The sequence below is a fragment of the Schistocerca serialis genome, chromosome 1 (genome assembly GCF_023864345.2).
Source record: "Schistocerca serialis cubense isolate TAMUIC-IGC-003099 chromosome 1, iqSchSeri2.2, whole genome shotgun sequence".
NCBI classification, from domain to species: Eukaryota; Metazoa; Arthropoda; class Insecta; order Orthoptera; family Acrididae; genus Schistocerca; species Schistocerca serialis.
In genome coordinates, this window is record NC_064638.1 from 831,747,643 (window position 1) to 831,768,186 (window position 20,544).

The 20,544-nt window shown below is 43.3% G+C and overlaps 1 protein-coding gene across 1 annotated transcript in view; it reads right to left on the reverse strand.

Annotated features, from left to right (window-relative positions):
* Positions 1-20,544, reverse strand: part of LOC126484773 (histone acetyltransferase type B catalytic subunit) — a 76,558-nt gene that overhangs the window by 52,574 nt on the left and 3,440 nt on the right. Inside the window, exons 2-3 of the mRNA XM_050108373.1 lie at positions 4,143-4,214; positions 3,972-4,047 (exon numbers count right to left, since the gene is read on the reverse strand). Coding sequence (XP_049964330.1) covers positions 3,972-4,047; positions 4,143-4,212 — 146 coding nt within the window. The 5' untranslated portion in view covers positions 4,213-4,214. The remainder of the gene's footprint in view (positions 1-3,971; positions 4,048-4,142; positions 4,215-20,544) is intronic.

The following is a 20,544-nucleotide window of genomic DNA, read 5'->3' on the forward strand; positions in this document are numbered from 1 at the left end:
TTATTAATATTCAAAACCGGTTGCTTGGCAACTTCATTACTGTTTTATCAACCTGTGAATGTACATATGGGTTCTGACCCAGTGCTTATGCGGAAGCGTACAACCAGTCATGGGACGAATGATATGTACATTATCACGCCGTTAAATATGATAACAAAATTGATACTCTACACCCTCAAAACTTCTTGTTGTTTTGAATATTATTTAATGGCATATGAATTGTTACTTAGTGGCTTTTTTGTACTATTACTATTTTATATATTTGACTTCTCAGTTTTAACGTAATATTTACGTAAATCAAGAACGATGTACTTCTAACCTCCCACGCCAAATGATGGGGCTATGTTTTACAGTAAGCAAACATGTATATTTGATGTCATGTATGTATGGGTTCTGACCCAGTGCTTATGCGGAAGACTATAATCACTGTTATAACACTGCTAGCTTGCCCAAAGGGACAAATGAGACGTACATCAGCATGTCGGTTAAATATAACAAAATTGTTTATCCACACCTACAAACATTTTTGTAATGAACATTGTGTTTCACGGCATTGTAATTATTAAGTAATGGCAGTTTCGTACTGTTATTATTTTTTTATATATTTGACTTCTTAGTCTTAACGTAACATTTTACGTAAATCACGAACGTTGTACTTCTAACTTCCCACGCCAGATGGTGGGTATTATGTTTTTTTAAAAACCTGTGTTACACCTCATTTCATGTTATTCATTTATTATTCTTTTTCAGTATCTTTTGCTCTTTTATACGTCTTATACTCTGACAACTTATCATCGATCTGTTTCATGTTTTATAAGTTTGTTTTTTTAAAAAACAATACGCCAATGTATTTTAGATATTTCCTTCCCCCGTTGTCTGCTGTGTGTTGTACGTACATTTTAAATTTGAATTACTGCGTGATTCACAAATGCACAAGAGTTATTTAGTGTTAATATCTCGCAAAACCAGTAATACTATGTCTTCACGTGACATGTCACACAGAGGGCATGTCAAGCCCCGTCACACCGAGGTCTGCTGAGCAAGTGCATGTAAACAGCAACCTCAGTCTATGTGATCGCCGTAAGCTTATTGACACCAGTGCTTACTAATTTAAGTTATATTACAGGTATGTTCCTAACAAGTATTATGTTCATATGCAGATGTAATTGTGATTTTCTGTTTTATACGCTCTGATCGTAATGTGAAAAAATTTTTAACTTCTAGCACTGAAGATGGTCACTAAGTGACCGAAAATCGATTTTGCGATAATAAACAAAAATATACGACCAATGCTGTCTATCCTTCCAAGTATACAGATGAGAGATGTTTGATTATCTGACTGTGGATCCGATCCGGCCCAGGAACTGTGTCGGGGCAATGAGCAAGGACGCTGAGACGCTCCCACTCTGTAAATGGAGTATTATAGGGTTCACTGTGATGTTCGGTGAACAAAAGGTCTTTCTTTTCCACCTGCTGTTTGAGGGTGCGAAATGCTGGGTGATAATTCTCTGACACGGAGCCTCGAGCATATTGCTCGGCAATTAAGTTTGCATCGGTAGATAACACACCATTGATGTTAATGCCAGTAACACCTGTCGAGGTCTGGTACCCACAAACACGTCTCAGTCATCCAGACTTGGGAAGGTGACATATGGCACCCAAAGGCGAGACGTACCTCTCCCAACACTCCTGTTATCTGTCTTTTTATAAGTTGGCGACCGTGGGCATGGAGCTGTTTTAAAACTATTGGGTGCTCTAGGGAAGGGTGCCACTTATGTCACTGTAAAGCTCGCTGATGCTCTTTAATGGCCTCAGTTATTTCTGGCAACCACCAAGCTACTGACTTTCACCGGGGGGGCACCCTAAAGAACAAGGGGTCGTGTTTTCTGCCGCAGAAACAATCGTTCTGGTGACCACCTCAGCCACCACATTGATGGTACCATATGGGGGAGATTAAACAGTGACAGCAGAGGTGAAAGCATCCCAGTCTGCCTTGTTTAAAGCCCGTCTTGGTAGACGTCCAGGGGAATAGTGCTGGGGGAGTGACAGGAAGATAGGAAAGTTGTCACCACCACACAAGTCATCGGGGGCTCTCCAGTGGACAGATGGGAGAAGTCTTTGGGCTGCAGAGAGGTACATCAAAGGCTGAGTAAGTGCCATGGGCCACACTGAACTGTGTGAGGGCCCCAGTATTTAAGAGGCATAGGTTGAGTTGAGACATCTAGCCAATGGCATTATCCCCAAACACAGAACAAATGCTTCTGGCTGGATCCACTGTCGTGGCCCATCTATTGAACTCAAACAGAAGAATTTGTCTGAAACTCTTCCAATTTCTCCAACTGGCACACCATTTTCTACCACCCACAGCTCCATTCACTATCTCCAGATCACAAAATTACTATATGTAAACACAAATAGCAACAGTGAACCAGAAATAAAAAATGGTAATTGATAAATAAACCCAGAGCAACATGCAAAACAAAAACACTATAAACTTATTCATCAATCCAATACACGGTTATTACTCCCTCAATCATCTCATAGTGATCTTAGAGATACAAGTCTTTTTTTCAGTAATAATACTACCATATGCATTACAATTAGTACATTAATGATTAACTAATAAAACTGAAGCATCATCAACTTAAAAACAAGATTATCAAGTAAAAATTTAAAATTGTTATCTAATATATGAGGGTGTATCTATTATGCTCTAAGATCAGATACACAAAAGCATTTCATTGTCAGATTCAGGTAAGAACAGATTGGGTGGCACCTAAGGGCTAAACTGACAGCCAGAGGTTTCTTCACATGCCACACTCAAGCCAACATTTAATGATATTGGCTTTCAATCTTGTCGTAACATTCATTCCTCTTCTACAAAGAGTGTTGTATCACCCACTAGAAACCGTGGTAGCTATTTTTCTAGTTCCAGCTGATGTCATGTATGGTTGTGCCGTCATTGGGTATGTGATGGAAACATTGGAGCTGTTCGAACTGTAGATCAACAAAGCTGGTCAATCAGTTTACAGATAGTGAATGTTGAAAGGTGACAGGATAATTAAATGTACCCATCAACGACAAGTCACAGGATTTTTAATGCGGGAACAACAATTCCAGATTGTTGCCATAGTTTGAAGGTTATAAAGAGAAAGACATGGCAAACTTTGACTTGAAACATATATTTAAACGTGCAAACCAAAGCCATATATCAAGATTAGCCACAGCAAAACAAATTTCATGCGGGCCTAATGTGTGGGCCAAGGCACAGCCTGCCTCGGCATTGCTCAGTATTCCTCGCAAATACCCAGCACAGCACAACATTTCATTTAGCATAGCAGTGTGGTATTTTTCGTTTGGCACAACATTCTTCAAGTCATCACAATCACGGTGCCAGCAGTTTACCATTTGCTATTTGTTTGTGGTTTAAAGTTAGTTCATATGTGTAGTTGACGTTTGCACAAAAAGAAGCAGTCTAATGATCATTTGTCACAAGCCTTTAAAAATGCACGAGAATAAGAGAAGATTGAGAATTTTTATTATATGTTATACAGTTACATAACTGATGGGTACTGCAAATTTGGTACTTAACATTGCATCACCATGCAGAAGGAATTTAAAGATCACGAACAAGCAAAAAATTACTATCAACAGACGGGATTCATTGTTCTGTACTTCAAGAAGCACTTTGTGCTAAAAATGCAGGGATGATGCAAGTGAGGAAACTGGTGGTATGATTAGTGAATTTTCTGAAGCCATGCCCCTTATTACACCGAGTTGCAACAGCTGAATTGAAACTAAAACAATTATAGATCATTCTCTTTTGCTATCTTAAGGCATTTTGCTTCGAACAGCAATGCAAAGAGACAATGAATGGTTCAAATACAGCAGTGAATGCAGGAAATGTTTCACAATGGAAAACACTGGTAGACAATCTCCAACCAACTGAATAAAAATCTGTTTCCCCTTACTTATCTCCAAACACCTGATGAGTCATCTCTGGTTTCATTGAAGCATCATCATCTTCCAAGTCTTCTGGGCTCCGAACTTAAAAACACAAATGTAACTGTATTACTGACAAGGAACAAGGTTTTATGATCAATAAATTATATTCAGTATAAACCCGTTGTGAAATAACTTACCAAGTTTCAGTTCCAGTGCATCATTACTGCTACAAACGAATGGATTGAGTGGCTTCTCAAAGGAATTCATTTCTGGAAAAAAATATCATTGCTAAAAAATTATTCAACATACATAGCAAATTGCACATGTAATATAACAATCTCAATCTCTAACAACATGTGTTTAAAGGCAAATAATTCACAAAGAATTAGCCTACACACAAAAATAAATGATTGGAGAGAGAGAGAGAGAGAGAGAGAGAGAGAGAGAGAGAGAGAGAGAGAGAGAGAGAGAGAGAGGTATCCACAACTCTCCTTGTCACAGTATCGAAAACTATGAGGATTAATTCAACACCAGTGCATAAGTCAAGTACAGATTATGCAAAAATAGCAATTTAGATTCAGAAGCTGTAGAAATTCCCTTGCGTGATGAAATAGAGTTCAAATAAGTTTTCTCTTATGCATTAATTATTCATCATTCGCACCTAATGAATATGATGGTAATGGTAGTAATAAGACAAACCTCTTAATGCCCCAATAATAATACGTACAACAATAATCGAGAACATGAGTGTTCTTAATTCAATATAAGAAAAAATTATTATTTGAGGAATTTCTTGTCATGTTACTGCTAATTTATTCATCTTGATGCTGCTGTGACTTTTAAGGATCAGAAATGAAATAGTGTAGCCGCAATTTTCAATAATCTATTATTGTTGATGGAATTCTCACTTCCTCCAAAATTTATATTTTATTTGAATTAACAAAATTGAAAACCACATTGTTGATGCATTCACTTTAACAATGAAGTAAAATTTCAGTTATTGTATTTTTATTATTTGCTAATGGGAAATAAATTAGAATAAGTATACCTCTACTACTCCACCTCTACTCCTGGTTGATCATTATCAGTATTGATACCTCTCTCATGTATGGTTTGATCTAATTAGCTTTCGTTTTTAAAATATTACATTAAGCATACAGCACACTTTAGATTCTTTAATTAAACCTTTGATAACATTCAAAGAGGTAATTTTCTTTATTTACCATGTGAAGGTTTGACACACAGAAACAGCAAAGAAATGGTGACGGAAATAAAAAAGTATTTTCAGTTTTACTGAAGTAACTTGTTGAAAGAACCACAGAGCAGCTCAAAGATGGGGGAGGGGGCAGAGAGGAAAATTGTTTGGCTTATTGTTTCTAAGCCCTGAACAACTATGCCCTTGGACACAATGGACAGATGTTGTAAAGAGTCCCTTTAAGCCATTAAGATGCTGGATAGTACCACACAAACATTACATTAAAATCATTCTTAAAGATTATAGACAATAAAAAAGCCCAAAAACAAAAACATGTGGATGACAGATCGCTATCAAAAAAGAGAAACCAGTCACTAGCAACTGCAACCATCAACATATCAGTTTAGCCCTGATTTATGATGCTACAAATTTATGACAATAGTCTAATCACCTAAAATAGAAGGCATTTCACAGAGGTATTACCTTGAAAATTCATAAAATAAATAATATTTAAGATGGATACTGTCAGGCTGCCAACACCATCAATGAGGAGTCTGCTCACTGTAGAGCAAAGTGATGCATTAGGGAACAGTGCTGTATTTTCATTGTCACTAAGATGAATTCTTTCCATCTGAGAAATCCAACATCCTTCAGCACAGGATCGTTAATTTTATGTCCTTTAAATTTTTGTTTGGTACTGTCACTCAGTTTCACTATTACACATGAACTTTCTTCTTGGTGGTGAGTGATCCCAAGAGATTATCATAAGATGCCCAAGTCCCTCCAGTCATTGGTAGTTTATTAGTTACCCAGAGTTCTCACATGCTCTAACACCGAAAAATAACTGATCTCCTCATACATGGAAGAAAATATTCTTGACATTCAACACCATTTCCTCTGATGTGACATATGCCTAACAGATATTCTGCAGAGCAGTCAGGCTATCCGGATAGATGATACTTATGCCTTCAGCCACTTTTGATATGCTCCAGAAGCTTTGGGTCACATACATTCATGCAGTAAATTTGATTGAGAGACAAATCTCACCACAGAGAAACAGAATTTTATATGTATTTTAAACTCATCAGTATAAACTGTAAGGCCATAGCTCCTAGGCCTATCTAACATATTGTAACAATCGGAGATGAATGCTTAGATGTATGACTATAGGTGTGTGCCGTACTGAATCTACAAGCAGGGTAGTGGCTCACAGCCGAGCAATTTTTATGATCCAAGTATGGCTATGCAATACTTATCATGCACATAGATATCAGTGGTTGGTTGTTCTTTGTGTAAAATCAGGAAAAACGTTTGATAATTTAACTCCGAGTCCTTTACTAACTGTAGCGTACTCTGTCAGTTTGAAAATTATCCAAGACCTAATTAATAACAGGATGCAGATTTACTGAAACTGCAATAAAACACATTAAATTCAACATAACTGGTCTGGTAAATTGCCCCTTACTTCAAATTCTAATGGTATTCTTGCTCTTCTCTGACCCATGAAAATGCATTCAAATTAATCATTGAAAAATTACTGGAAAGCAATATAAACCACATTTTGAACAAATATCACCCCATAAGTAACTGATTTCGAAAGGGGTGGCTCACAGAGGCCTCCGCGCAGAGGCTGGAATGCGAAGATAAGGGAGAGAGAGAGAGTTACAGCTTTGATTTTGTCCCCATACTTACATTTCCAGTGAGAATAAAAAGACGCAATGTAACAGCAATTTACAGTTTATTTCTACATTTAACTGCATCTGATAAAATAGAAGTGAGTCCCATAATAAATTGTTCATCTAAATGTGATGGTCGAGCGGTAGCAAGACGGCATCTCCATCAGTCCAGGTTTTAAGCAAAAAGGGAGAAGTACTATTTCTCAGAATCCTAACTACTGATTTGGTCCACTATCCAAATAGAATTTACTTAAGCAACAAAAAGAAGATGACTAATTCTTTCCTAACAATATTCTTAGAATTATATGAATTCAGTTTCCTTTCATAGTGGGTGAAGGTCAATTACAGTAGAAGCTGAGTGAAAGAGTAACATCTGGAATCAATGGTATATTGTGTGTTAAGATGATGAGGGGGAGGGGGCATTTAATACTATAATCAAGCCAAAGTGCACAAACAAGCAGTATTGCAACATTTTCCATTGTCGTCAAAATGGCTAAAACCATGCTGGCATGCACAAAATATCAGAATTCCAAGAACTAATTTGGAAATTTGGAGTATTATCATTACACAAGAAATGAATCAGCTCAGTATACTTAATAATATTCAGCTCCCTGATAGCATCAGCAGCAGCAAGATTAGTGATGTTAAATTCACATCACTGGTCACAGAATTCAATGAACTGTTCCTAACACTATCTGAAAACTAACAAATTAGACCATCTAAAGCAGGTATAGTCACTAATACAGGCACTTCATACTGTGCCACAAAACATGGGTCTTGCTAAATGTATTACTGAAGAGATCACAAGACTCATTACATCACTGAAAAGCAGTTATTTTTGTTATCATGGTATTTCAACCGAACTAGTACTGAAATCTGTACCTGAGTAAACTTTACAATCAATCAATCAATCAATGAGACAAGACATATTTCACGAAAGAATGAAGCATGCAACAATAACACTCATTTATAAAAAAAGTTGATATAAGCAAGTTAACTATACCTACAGGGCTATTTCCCACCTACTCATAGCTTATGGCAGAGAAGTGAAACACCTTACATATAAACTTTTAACAACAACCCAGTTTAGCCTCTGCAAAAGATTTCTGCACACACAAAGCAGTAAATCTCTCTAACTCAGTTCTGGTAGACCTACACAACAAAATTACATGTTAGCATTTTCTGTAACCTTGTTGAGGCTTTTGATTTTGTACATTGTACAATCATACTAGGGAAACTAAAATGTATGGTGTTAAAGGAATTTTCCCTGCACAGGTGGAGCCGTATTTCAACAACAGAAAATTAAGGAGCATGTTAACAAATGCTGCAAACTCGATGAAATTAAAAGCAAGTGTGGCAACATTAAAAAAACAAAGGGAATTCCACTGTTAAATGCAGAGGGGAGTGAGCAGGTGGAAAGAGTAATATGATGGCCTCTTATTAGGGGGAAGATCTGTCTGATGTGATAGAAGAAGAGAAAGGTGTCAATTTCGAAGAGATAGGGGATCCAGTATTAGAATCAGAATTTAAGAGAGCTTTGGAAGACTTAAGATCAAATAAGACAGGTAACATTTCATCAGAATTTCTAAAATCATTGGAGGAAGTGACATCAAAACAACTTTTCACATTCCAGCTCTAGGAGACATACCCTGAGAATGAATAATAAAAGCAAGATGAAGGAAATAGGAAAGTCACCATGTGGGCATCTCAAGGGCTCTACATGCAACAGGTTATGTTCCACTCAATTGTTCCACCTCTGATCCATTACAGTTAAGAGTGCCCACTATTCAACACAGTTTGACACCCAGAATAGAAAACTGGGTGCAGCACAAAGGAAGCAAACCAAATCAAAGTGATTAAAAAAGAGGGATGAGAGAGGGGCACTGTCGAGGAGGTAGGGTTAGGGATCAGCCACGCTTCGCATACGGCAGGAGACGCCCCATCCCCAACTACCCTGCCCCTGCTCCTGTACCTAAGGGAGGTTAAAACCTTATAACTGAGATTAAAAATCGTTTTCATGAAGAAATCTGAGAACCAGTTCAACCACTTGTGAATTGTACAGCAAAATTCCAGGCAATGAGTCTGGAAGTCGACACTTAACATGAAGGGCCTAAAGGAGAGGGGCATTCCATCAAGATACAGCTAACAGGAAGCGAGTAAGCACACCTCAAGCCAAACTATAAGCAAATTCATTCCCCGGGATACCTATGTGACTTGGGAACCAGAGAAAGACAACTGAGCAGGCAGCACGGCAGTTAGCTAGGTGGTCATGAATGCGGGAGACCAAAGGGTGGCAAGAATAGCATCAGTCAATAGCCAAGTGACTACTCACACGGTCAGTAAATATTAAAACACAGATGAGGGAGGCCCATTTAAGAAAATGGGGGGCTTTGCTAACTGCTGTCATGTCTCCCGTACACACACTACATGCTTCTGACAGCGAATGGCTTCTTTCGTTTTGTTTTAGGATGCCAGGTAATACATGTCCATATCAAAACCTTAGAACACTAACATGAAAAAGGAATTGAAAGCGACTACACATTAAGCCCAATCAACAGAAAGAAAGATAGCTAAAAACAAGGACTTCCTCTTGGAGGAAGGTCCACAAAATACACTGTAGAAACGACAGAGATCCTGAACTAAAGATTAGATGTTTTTCACCATATTTCTACTGTGGATAAAAAGTAAAACACTGTCAACAGCCCATGTTTCATTCATTGAAACAGCTAATAGCTCAGACAGCAAACATACATTAAAACATAAGTCATTAAAAAAAGGGTATCCGGTCAAGAAATGGCGAACAGTCGACAGTTGATCACAACGAGCAGAAAGCGGTGGGGGATCGCCACTTAAATGGCAATGGCTAAAACGACAGTGCCCAATACGCAATCTAGCTAAAATGATCTCGCGGCAAGAGGGCTGAAACGAGGTCAGCCAAGCGGATGGGAGATGTTTAATTCCTCGGAACTTGCTCCCATGAAGAGAAGACCAGTGATGATTCCAAAGTGACACCATCTGCTGACAGATGGCAACACAGATCATAGGAAGAAATGGAAGAACTAGTGGGCCGAGGCAGAAGCGTTGCAGCCTTGGCAGCAGCATCAGCAACCTCTTCTCGCGTCAGAATGACGTGACTAGGGACCCACATAAACATTACAGTGGCTTCCTCAAGAGTGAGCAAGTGGAAGCTTTCTTGGACCCGTTGCACTAAGGGATAGACGGTGTACAGTGCACAGAGGCTCTGAAGGGCACCAAGACAATCAGAGCAGATGATGATTGATTGAGATGGGTTATGGGACCAAACGGTGAAGTCATCTGTCCTGCGATTTCTAAGTGAGTCGCAGCAGAAAGATGGTCTGCTAAAAGTGGATGGATCCAGTCAGAGGAGTCAAATTATAAAATAATTAACATTAAACACACACAGTACAGGCATAAAAGGTAAGACCAAATCTAAAAACTGGAAAAAAGGTAGGCGGTCATGGGGTCACAGACTGAGACGACTGCAAAAGAAGTCCCAATCACAACCAACCTGCTCCTGCTCCAAGACTAAAGTAGAACCTTATATTTGGAAATAAAACCCACTTTCACGAAGGAAACCGAGGACCAGTTCAACCATCTGTGGATCGTCTGCTAATATTAAATTTAAGGAATCAGGAAGACTATACTTAACATGAAGGGCCCAAAGAAGGGGACATTCCACCAATATGTGAGGTATCGCCAGTCTGGCTCCTCCACAACACAGTGGGGGCAGGTCGTTACGTAGGAGGAAACAATGGGTGAGCCGGATATGACCAATGAATAAACGGCAAAAAACAGTGGATTCCTTCTGAGAAGAATGGAAGGGAGAGCGCCAAACTGCAGTAGACTCCTTGATTGTGTGGAGTTCATTACTATGAGCAGTAGCACTCCAGATCACATTCCACTTTTGGGCAAAGAGAGATTTGACGTAGATCCACATATCCGCAGCTGGAATCATGAAAGGAAATTGGGGTAAGTACCTGCTTCTTTAGCCAAATTCCAGAAGCTACGTACTTTTCTTTACAGCATTCATTACGTATCCTGTTTCAGACCTCACGCCAGCCTGCATGAGTTTAAACCCGTGCATTTCAGCCTCCTCTAGAAAAACAGTGTTGGCTCTTCTGCCAACACTACAATAAGAAACAAGAGTTGGCTCCGTCGGATGTGTAGAGGGGGAATCCCCGCTTCTGTGAGGAGACTATCAACAGGACTAGTGTAAAATGCACCAATAGCCAGAAGCACCCCACGATGATGGACAGAGTCAAGGAGTTTCAAAGTGGAAGGAGCTGCTAAGCCATAAACCTGACTACCATAATCTAGTCTGGACAACACCAGAGCACCCCAAGATGTGTAGGCCAGGAGGCAGAGAGCATTAAGCTTCCACATACACAGTTTATAGGTGGCGAATGTGGAGTAGCCACGTCAGCTTATTATCAAAAATTAGGTTCAAGAAACAGGACTGTGCTGCAACATCAAGGAGCTGGTTGCCTAAATAAAAAATCTGGATTGGTGTGTACTGTGGGTCAATGACAAAAATGCATAATCTGTGTTTTGGAGGGAGAAAACTGGAAGCCATGGGCGGTGGCCCATGCAGAGGCCTGTCGGATGCCACCTTTGAGCTGGTGCTCAGCAGATGCTACCAAGTGGGAGCTGCACCAGATGCAAAAATCGTCGACATACAATGACAGGGTAACGAGAGGCCCAACAGAGGTCACAAGCCAATTGATGGCAATGAGGAAGTGTGTGACACTTAGTAAAGAACCCTGTAGGATACCATTCTCCTGAATCTACGGGGCACTGAGTGAAGTACCAACTCGAACCCAGAAGAGCCGGTGAGGTGAAAACTCGTGGTTAAAAATCTGAAGGGGACCACGGAAGCCCCAGTCACAAAGGACAACTAAAATGCGATGGCAGAAAGCCATGTCATATGCCTTATTTAGGTCAAAGAAGGCCACGACAAGGTGCCAGCATTAAGTAAAAGCCTTTCGGGTGGTTGATTCCAACAGGAGTAATTGATCAGTTGATCGCCCTGCCCAGAAGCCACATTGATACGGGGGACAAAAGGCCCCGAGATTTGAGTACCCAACATAATCTGAAGTTGACTATCCTTTCGAGCAGTTTACAAAGTATATTTGTCAGGCTAATTGTGCCATAGCTGTCTAGAGACATTTGGTTTTTCCTGGGCTTAAGGACAGGGATAACTATCCTGTCTCGCCATTGTGACAGAAAAGCAACCGTGAGCCAAATTTGGTTCAAATGGCTCTGAGCACTATGGGACTTAACATCTATGGCCATCAGTCCCCTAGAACTTAGAACTACTTAAACCTAACTAACCTAAGGGCATCACACAACACCCAGCCATCACGAGGCAGAGAAAATCCCTGACCCCACCGGGAATCGAACCCGGGAACCCGGGCGTGGGAAGCGAGAACGCTACCACACAACCACGAGATGCGGGCGCCAAATTTGGTTGAAGACCCTGAGAAGCTGTTGCCTCTGGGGAATGTCCAAGTGTTGGATCATCTGGTTGTGGATGGAATCCACACATGGGGCTGTGTCTCGAAGAGCTACGAGCCTGCACCAATTCCCATTCAGTGAAGGGTGCATTATAGGGCTCAACTTGGTGTGGGATGAAACAGAGCGGGGTCTGTTTAACTCTACGTTTCTCTCAGAGAAAAGTAGTAAGGTAGGAAGAGGACACCGATGCTGTCACAAAGTGTCACAAGGTGTTCTGCAAGGACCAATGGATCAGTGCACAGAGCACTTTGGAGGTTCAGACCCTGGACAAAGTTGACTGTCGCTGGTTGCCCAGAAGGCTACGGAGCTTGGATCAAACCTGCGATGAAGAGGCATACATCCCCAGGGAGGCAAACATGCACACGCAGCATTCCTTTTTACTGCGCTTAATAAGGTAACAAGCCATAGCGTGGAGACACTTAAAAGTGAGGTGGTTGGTCTGTGAAGGGTGTCGCTTAAATTGCTGCAGCATCTGTCAGCGGTCCTGGACAGCAATTGCAAAATCCCTGGTCCACCATAGTATAGGTCAACGATGAGGGGGGACCTGTGGATAGGGGGACAGCAGTGCCAGCAGCATGAAGAACTGTGGCAGATATGCCTTGTATGACTACATCAATGGAATTCAAGAGGGAGGTTTCAAAGTGCATACCAGACGTATATAAAGGCCAACTGGCCCTGCAAAATGCCCAAGTGGGGACCTGGAAGCAGCAGAGGAACGATGGACTCACTGAAAAGTGGTCACTGTCACAAAGGTCACATGGGATGACCAATGATGGGAAGCCATGAGGGCCGGGGAGGAGATCATTAGCAGATAACGTGCCATGAGTGGCACTGAAGTGGGTAGGTGAACCATCATTTGATCTTTGCCCAGACTTGGGAAGGTGACATATACGAGGGCTATCCACAAAGTACATTACGTTTTGGAATTAAAAATAAATAAAGTATTGGAAATTTTTTTTTATTATATACAGATGAAAGCCACACTTAAATACTACTTTTCTACATCATTGCCATTTAAATCAAGGCACTTATCGTAGTGATGGACGAGCTTGTAAATTCCTTTGTCGTAAAATTTGGCCGCCTGCGCCTTCAACCACGTGGTTACCTCTTCTTTAAGCTGTACGTCGTCATCAAAATGCTGCATAGCCAACCACTTCTTCATTGCTGGGAATAAGTGGAAGTCGCTCGGTGCCAGGTCGGGACTGTACAGCGGATGAGGAAACAACCCCCACTTAAAAGATTTGAGAACTTCACGAGTGGCATTTGCCATATGGGCCCAGGCGTTGCCGTGAATCAGCAAGATCTTTGAGCCCAACTTTCCCCTGCACTTGTTTTGTATTGCTCTTCTGAGGTTGTGCAGAGTTTGGCAATACCTTTGAGAGTTTATTGTAGTGCATCTTTCCAGGAAATCCACAAAAATCACACCTTTTCTGTCCCACAAGACAGTCGCCATCATCTTCCTTGCCGACATTGTCTGCATGCATTTCTTGGGTTTTTGGGGGGAATTTGTGCGCCCCCACTGCATTGACTGCAATTTTGTCTCGCAGTTCACATGCTTAACCCATGTTTCGTCACCAGTAACTATGCGATCAAGTAATGAGTCGCCATCTTTCTCGTAAGCGTACAAAAACGTTAACGCTGCAGCCATTCGCTGATTTTTGTGAGTCTCTGTCAAGATTTTTGGTATCCGTCTTGCACAAAACTTGTGGTAACCAAGCTTTTCGGTAATGATTTCGTGCAACAAACTTCGGGAAATTTGTGGAAAACTCATAGAGAGTTCCGTTATTGTGAAATTACGGTTTTCTCGGACTGCGGCATCGACTTTTTCAACAAGTTCGGCATTCACTATGCTGGGTCTTCCACATCGCTCTTCGTCGTGAACGTTAGTTCGGCCATTTTTAAATTTTATGACCCATTGACGCACTCCACCTTCAGTGATTATGTTGTCTCCATACACTTCACAAAGCTGCCGATAGATTTCTATCAGTGTACAGTTTTTTTGCAGTCAGAAACCTTATTACAGCACGAACTTCACACCATTTTCCATTAACGCTGACATTTCAAACTGTCACAGAAACTCAACGGAGTACAGCACGAACCTCTCACTAGCACGGCAGGATGCCGACTGAGCGGCGGAATGCCATGACACCAAGATGGCCGTGCTAACCCCGCCCCTAACGGACACAAACGAAAACATAATGTGCTTTGTGGATAGCCCTCGTAGCACCCCATGGTCGAGACGTATCTCTCCCAACACTCCTGTTTCCGTCATTTGATAAGCTGGCGAATGCAGGCACAGAACCGTTTAAAGGTTATGATGTGCTCCACGGAAGGGTGTTGCTTATGACGCTGTAGAGCTCGCCGACACTCCTTAATTGCCTCAGTGACTTATGGTGACCACAAAGGGACTGTCTATCGTGGGGGGCACCCTAAAGAATGAGGAATCACATTTTCCACCACAGAAATGATCGTTCTAGTGACCTGCTCAACCATCACATAACTGTTACCGTGTGGGGGAGATTCAACGGTGACAGCAGGTGTGAAAGTTTCCCAGTCCGCCTTGTTTAAAGCCCATCTAGGCAGGCGTCCGTGAGCCTGACGCCTGGGCAGTGACAGGAAGATGGGGAAGTGGTCACTACCACACAGATCACCATGTTGTCTCCAGTGGATAGATGGGAGGAGGCCAGGACCGCAAACCTACAATGGCCGAATATGTACCATGTGCCACACTGAAATGAGTGGAGGCGTCTGTTTTTAAGAGGCAGAGGTCAAGGTGCGAGAGTACATTTTCGACATCTCTGCCTCAGCCAGTAAGCATGGTGCCACCCCAAAAGGGGTTATGGGTGTTAAAATCTCCCAAAAGTAGGAAAGGTTTAGGGAGTTGATCAATCAGTACAGCCAATGCGTTCAGGGGTATTGCACCATCTGGAGGAAGGTATACATTGCAGACAGTTATTTCCTGTGACATCCTTATCCTGACAGCCACAGCTTCAAAGGGGGTTTGAAGAGGCACAGGTTCACTGCTTACTGAGCACAGGACATGTACACAAACTCCACCTGACACTATTACAGTTACTGCAGTTCTTGTAGTATCGCTTATAGCTGAAAAGGGCAGGGATCCACATTTCCAGGAACTGGGTTTCCTGAAGGGCAATGCAGAAAGCAGGTGTAAAGCTTAAGAGTTACCATAGCTCAGCCAGGTGGTGGAAAAAACCTGTCTCAATTCCACTGGAGGATGACGTTATCGTGAGGCTGGGAAGGCATGAAGCGCGCAAAGAAGCAGGTTATGCCTCAGGGTCACCTGCTGCCACCACCAATTGAGTATTTGTATCCATGAGGCATCTGTGAGATCCAGGTCCACAGGGGATGGTAAGATCTCCACCACATTCTCAGATACAAAACTGAAAGGGAGTGGTGGTGTTGGGGGCATCGGAGGGTCCTGTTTCTTAGCAGACTATTACTTAGTTTGCTTGCTCTCTCGCTCCTGTTTAGGGGTAGATTTCTCCGAAGCAGCTTCAAGCACAGAGGAAGCCCATGAAGCCCTTTGTCCAGCAGCTTTTGGCTTCTTGAGCCACTGGCAAGTGTCCGCCATGGCATTAGTGGAGACCTTGGTAGAAAGGTCCTCAAGGGACCACTTCTGCGTGAGAGGAGCTGGAGGAGGCTGTTGCTTTTCAGGCAGGGGGGAGTGGATCGGCGTCCCCTGCATTTGGGGGGGCGGGGGGGGGGGGGGGGCCTTGCTCCCGAAGTAGGTGCTTCGGGAGCAACGGAGGAAATTTGCTCCCTACCACCAAGGGGGCGGATGTATTCTGGTGGCCAAGATGGCCCACTGTTCATGGCACAGAGTGAGGAACCACTGGCACTTGGGACAGCGATGGTGACGTAGCTGCAGCGTATGTCGATGTCAATCGAATGGGGTGTAATCGTTCAAATTTACGTTTAGCCTATATGTAAGTCAACTGGTCCAGGGTCTTTTATTCCACAATTTTTCTCTCCTTTTGGAGTACTGGGTAGTCTGGTGAACAGGGGGAGTGGTGCTCTCCACAGTTGATGCAAGTGGGAGGTGGTGCACATGGAGTATCTGAGTGTAGTGGTCGTCCACAGTCTCGACATGTGGCACTGGAAGTGCAGCGGAAAGACATGTGCCTGAACTTCCAGCACTTAGAGCACCGCTTAGGGGGAGGGACATATGGTTTAACATCACAGTGGCAAACCATCACCTTGACCTTTTCAGGCAATGAATCACCCTCAAAGGCCAAGATGAAGTCATCGGTAGCAACCCTGTTGTCTTTGCGTCCCCTGTAAAAGTGCTGGATGAAATGAACACCACACGATTATAAATTGACGCAGAGCTTGTTGTCAGACGGCAAGAGGAGGTTGCGATGGAAAATGATCCTCTGGACCATGTTGAGGCTTTTATGGGGAGTGATAGAAACAGGAATATCACCCAGCTTGTACAAACTTATCCTCGAGGTGTTCAACGAAAAATGGGGTTTCATAGGTAGAAAGGAGTCCCCATCAATTCTGCTAAAGACTAAAAACCCAGGCGAATATGGCTCCCTCCGTTCTGTAGCCCTAAGTTCCTTCCATGGTGTAGCAAGGGAGGGAAAAGATTTATGTTCATACCTGTAGGCATTGTATTCCATCTTGCTCTTCTTAGAGACTGCTAGTGCCTTACAGTCACCTGCAAGAGATGACTTAGTCCACTTCATTGTGGGTCATCCGCTCTGATGCCACCCACTCCAATCAGGGGCTCTCCCCATGAGTGCCACCCAGCCACAGCAAAGGCCACCTGGCACGATGGCCGTTGCCGGGAGTCCTGATGCCCCAGCAACAGAGGCATCTACTCCTTGGTATATGTGGGGAGTTTACAGCTCAGGCATCAGCAGTGTGATCCCCGTGTTGTCAGGGGGCTACCGCCAAATGGGTACATGACAGCCCCACCACAATGGACTGGCTACTATGCTATACATTGAGCGCAGAGAAATCCAATATTGTCATGGTGGCGAAAGAGGGTAGGAGACAAGGGAAGAAGATGACATACCCCGGAAAGTGTCCTCGCCCAAATAGTTGCAAAGCCATGACAAGAGGTTCAGGAGATCGAATCTAAGGGCACTATGGATAACTCTTTTACCACGTACGGTGTCCTTCCCCATATGACCCGCACTTCTGTGGAATTTTGAAAGTGGCAGGACAAACCATATAATGGGACCTGAACTCATAGAGCCGAAAAGTGAGAGACTCCTTTTAGTCACCTCTTACGACATGCAGGAATATCTCAGGCCTCTTCTAACCTCGGAACCCGCAGGGAGAAAGGGCGTCTAGGATGGGTGGCCGGACATGGCAGACAAACAGCATGCGTATCCGCTGAGGAGAACATTAATTCAGCAGTAGTTCAGCAGCTTCCGCATACAGACTCTCAACCGGGCTAATTTAATAGGCAACAGTGGCCAAATGGGTGCCAATAGGGTGGACTGTATTTAGACGGTATAAGACAGATGGACATACAGATGCATAAATGAAGCACCTATAGCCTAGTTTTGAATGGAGAAGGAATCAGTACAAATGGAGGTGGGTGGTCCGATCACCTGAGGACACACAGGACAATGAGATACTGGGCACAGCAGACGGCTAGGTAAGATACATGGGATGACCACGAGTTTCCTATGGAGTTTCTTAGCCTAAGCAAACAGAAGAGCAACAGGCCCAAGATGTAACGACAGTGGAAGAAACCCACTGCACCACCAGAAATTCATACACATGGTTTTGTCAGTGAAACAGAGAAAACCATTGCTGATGCTCCACGAGTACAGACGATCAAGACACTGCTGAAGGTGCCGCTCAAGGCGATAAATCAGTGGAAAACTGCAACAATTGTAAAATCGTCAACAGAAAGGGAGGTGGAGTTGCTCAGTGGGAGATAGGCCATAATAGGGTTAACTGCAAGAGCAAAGAGGACAATGCTCAGGACAGAGTCCCTAGGCACCCTGTATTTCTGGATAAATGTGTCCAACAAGGCAGAGCCCACATGTACCTTGAAAACATACAGGGCAGGGGGCTCAGAGCCACCAAGTGTGAAGAATACAGAAGATACCACTCATCCAGCAGGTGTCATAGGCATTCTTGAAATCAAAAAACGCAACCACAGTCTGATATTTCTACAGAAAACCGTTCATGATGTGGGTTGACAAAGTGATGATATGGTCAACTACCAAATAGGGCACCTAAAATCCACAGTGATTAGTAAATTATGAAATTCTAGCTACCATACCAGCCGGGCATCAATAACACATTCCATTACCTTGCAAACAACGTTGGTGAAAGAAATGGGTGCTGGCTATAAGGAAGGTGTTTGTGCTTACTGGGCTTAGATATGGGTATAACAGTGGCTTCACACCAGCATCTGGGGAACATGCCATCTGTCCAGATGTGATTGTATGTATGAAGGAGAAAGTGCCTGCCAACAAGAGAAAGGTGCTGCAACAACTGACTTAACATCATCCGGTCCTGTGCAGGAAGATCAGGACGAAGTGAGAGTGTGATATAGCTCCCACATAGTGAAGGCGGCATTGTAGCATTCCCGATTCTGAGAGGAGGGTATCACCCAAACCTCCTGCATTCATTTCTGATGGAGGAACACAATGTGGTGATTGAAATCTCCGCAAAATAGCAGCCCATGTTGGAGATAGCAATGGGGTGCACAATGACATCTGCTACAGTCAAGACTGAAATTTGGGAATGGACCTCGGTCTCACAGAGTCAGAGGTTGTCCCACACGACAGTAGAAGGAATGGAACTGTTCAAAGAACTAATAAATGAAATCCAGCTAGCTTTTTTGCCATCCCGAAGACACAGCACATGCAACTGTTTATAACAAACACAGTTCTCTTTTGTAGGATGGCGGTGAAAGTCTCTGCACGTATATTGCGCCGCAGCATGCCTCAGTCCACCAGGGGACTGAGGCACATCGCACTAATGGTGAAGTCCAAGAAATGGGACATTCTGCAGTGGTGAGGATAATGTTTGTATAGTATTCTACCTGGTCACCTCAACTGGGGAAATGTTGCTCGTCGAAGATTGCCAGGGAAGAGTTAAGCCTCCAGTCAGCCTTCGAAAGCTGCCTATTTGGTTTACACATGGATGTGGTAGGAGTAAGCAGCATACGGGAAATGGTCACTTCAGTTCGTGTCACAGAGAATGGACCTCTCAAAACAATGGGCAAGCTGGGCCGTGCGTCACAGAGAATGGACCTCTCAAAACAATGGGCAAGCTGGGCCGTGCAGAACATGTGTGTGTGTGTGTGTGTGTGTGTGTTTGTGTGTGTGTGTGTGGGGGGGGGGGGGGGGGGGGGACTCAAAGTAACCTGGGTGCTCCCGTGCTAAGGCAAACGAGGTTGAGCTGATTGAGAATGTGAGCCAAGGGGCACCTAAAGTCATCAAGCAGCAAAAGAGTCAGGGTGTTAGCCAATAAGCTGGAGGAAGTGTGCCTTAATGACACTGAATGACAGTGGAATGTAAACGGTACAAAGAGAAAAGGTGAAATGAGGAAGGAAAATGCGGACAGCAACAGCTTGCAGCAGGGTGTTCAGTAAGATGGATTTGACTATGAACGCCATCCTGGATGAGCAGCTTGACTCCCCTGTGAGATGGAATGCTATCCTCAGGAGAAAGGTCAAAGCGGACAGGAAAAAAATGTGGGAGGTGAAAGCAGTCGCGAGGACGCAATTTTGTTTCCTGGAGACAGAAAATAAGTGGACACAGCAATTCCAACAGTAGTTGTAATTCCTCCTTGTTGGATCTAACACCACGAACGTTCCACTGGAGGACGGGGAAAGGGGAGGAGGGAAAAAATAAGGGCTGTCACCTCGGTAGCTGCTGAGTGCCAGCCGTTGAAGACACTGCTACACGGCACAAAGGCTGGAGGATCCTGTTCCATGTGATCTACAAAGGCATCGACATTCTCACCGGGTTGGCCAGTGGATTCCAGTGCAAGAAATGGTTGGCGATGAGCAGCGGCACTGCAAGAGGTCAGCTGGGTTAAGGTATCACGTGACAACACAGCGGAAGAGGACCTCTGAGTCGGCGAAGGAGAAGACGGTTTGCCTTCGTTTCATTTCTTGCACCCTTTGTGGCTGGCAGATGAAGACTCAGGTGTTTGTTGGATGGAGGGATATAAAAAGTCTTTGCAGAAGTATTC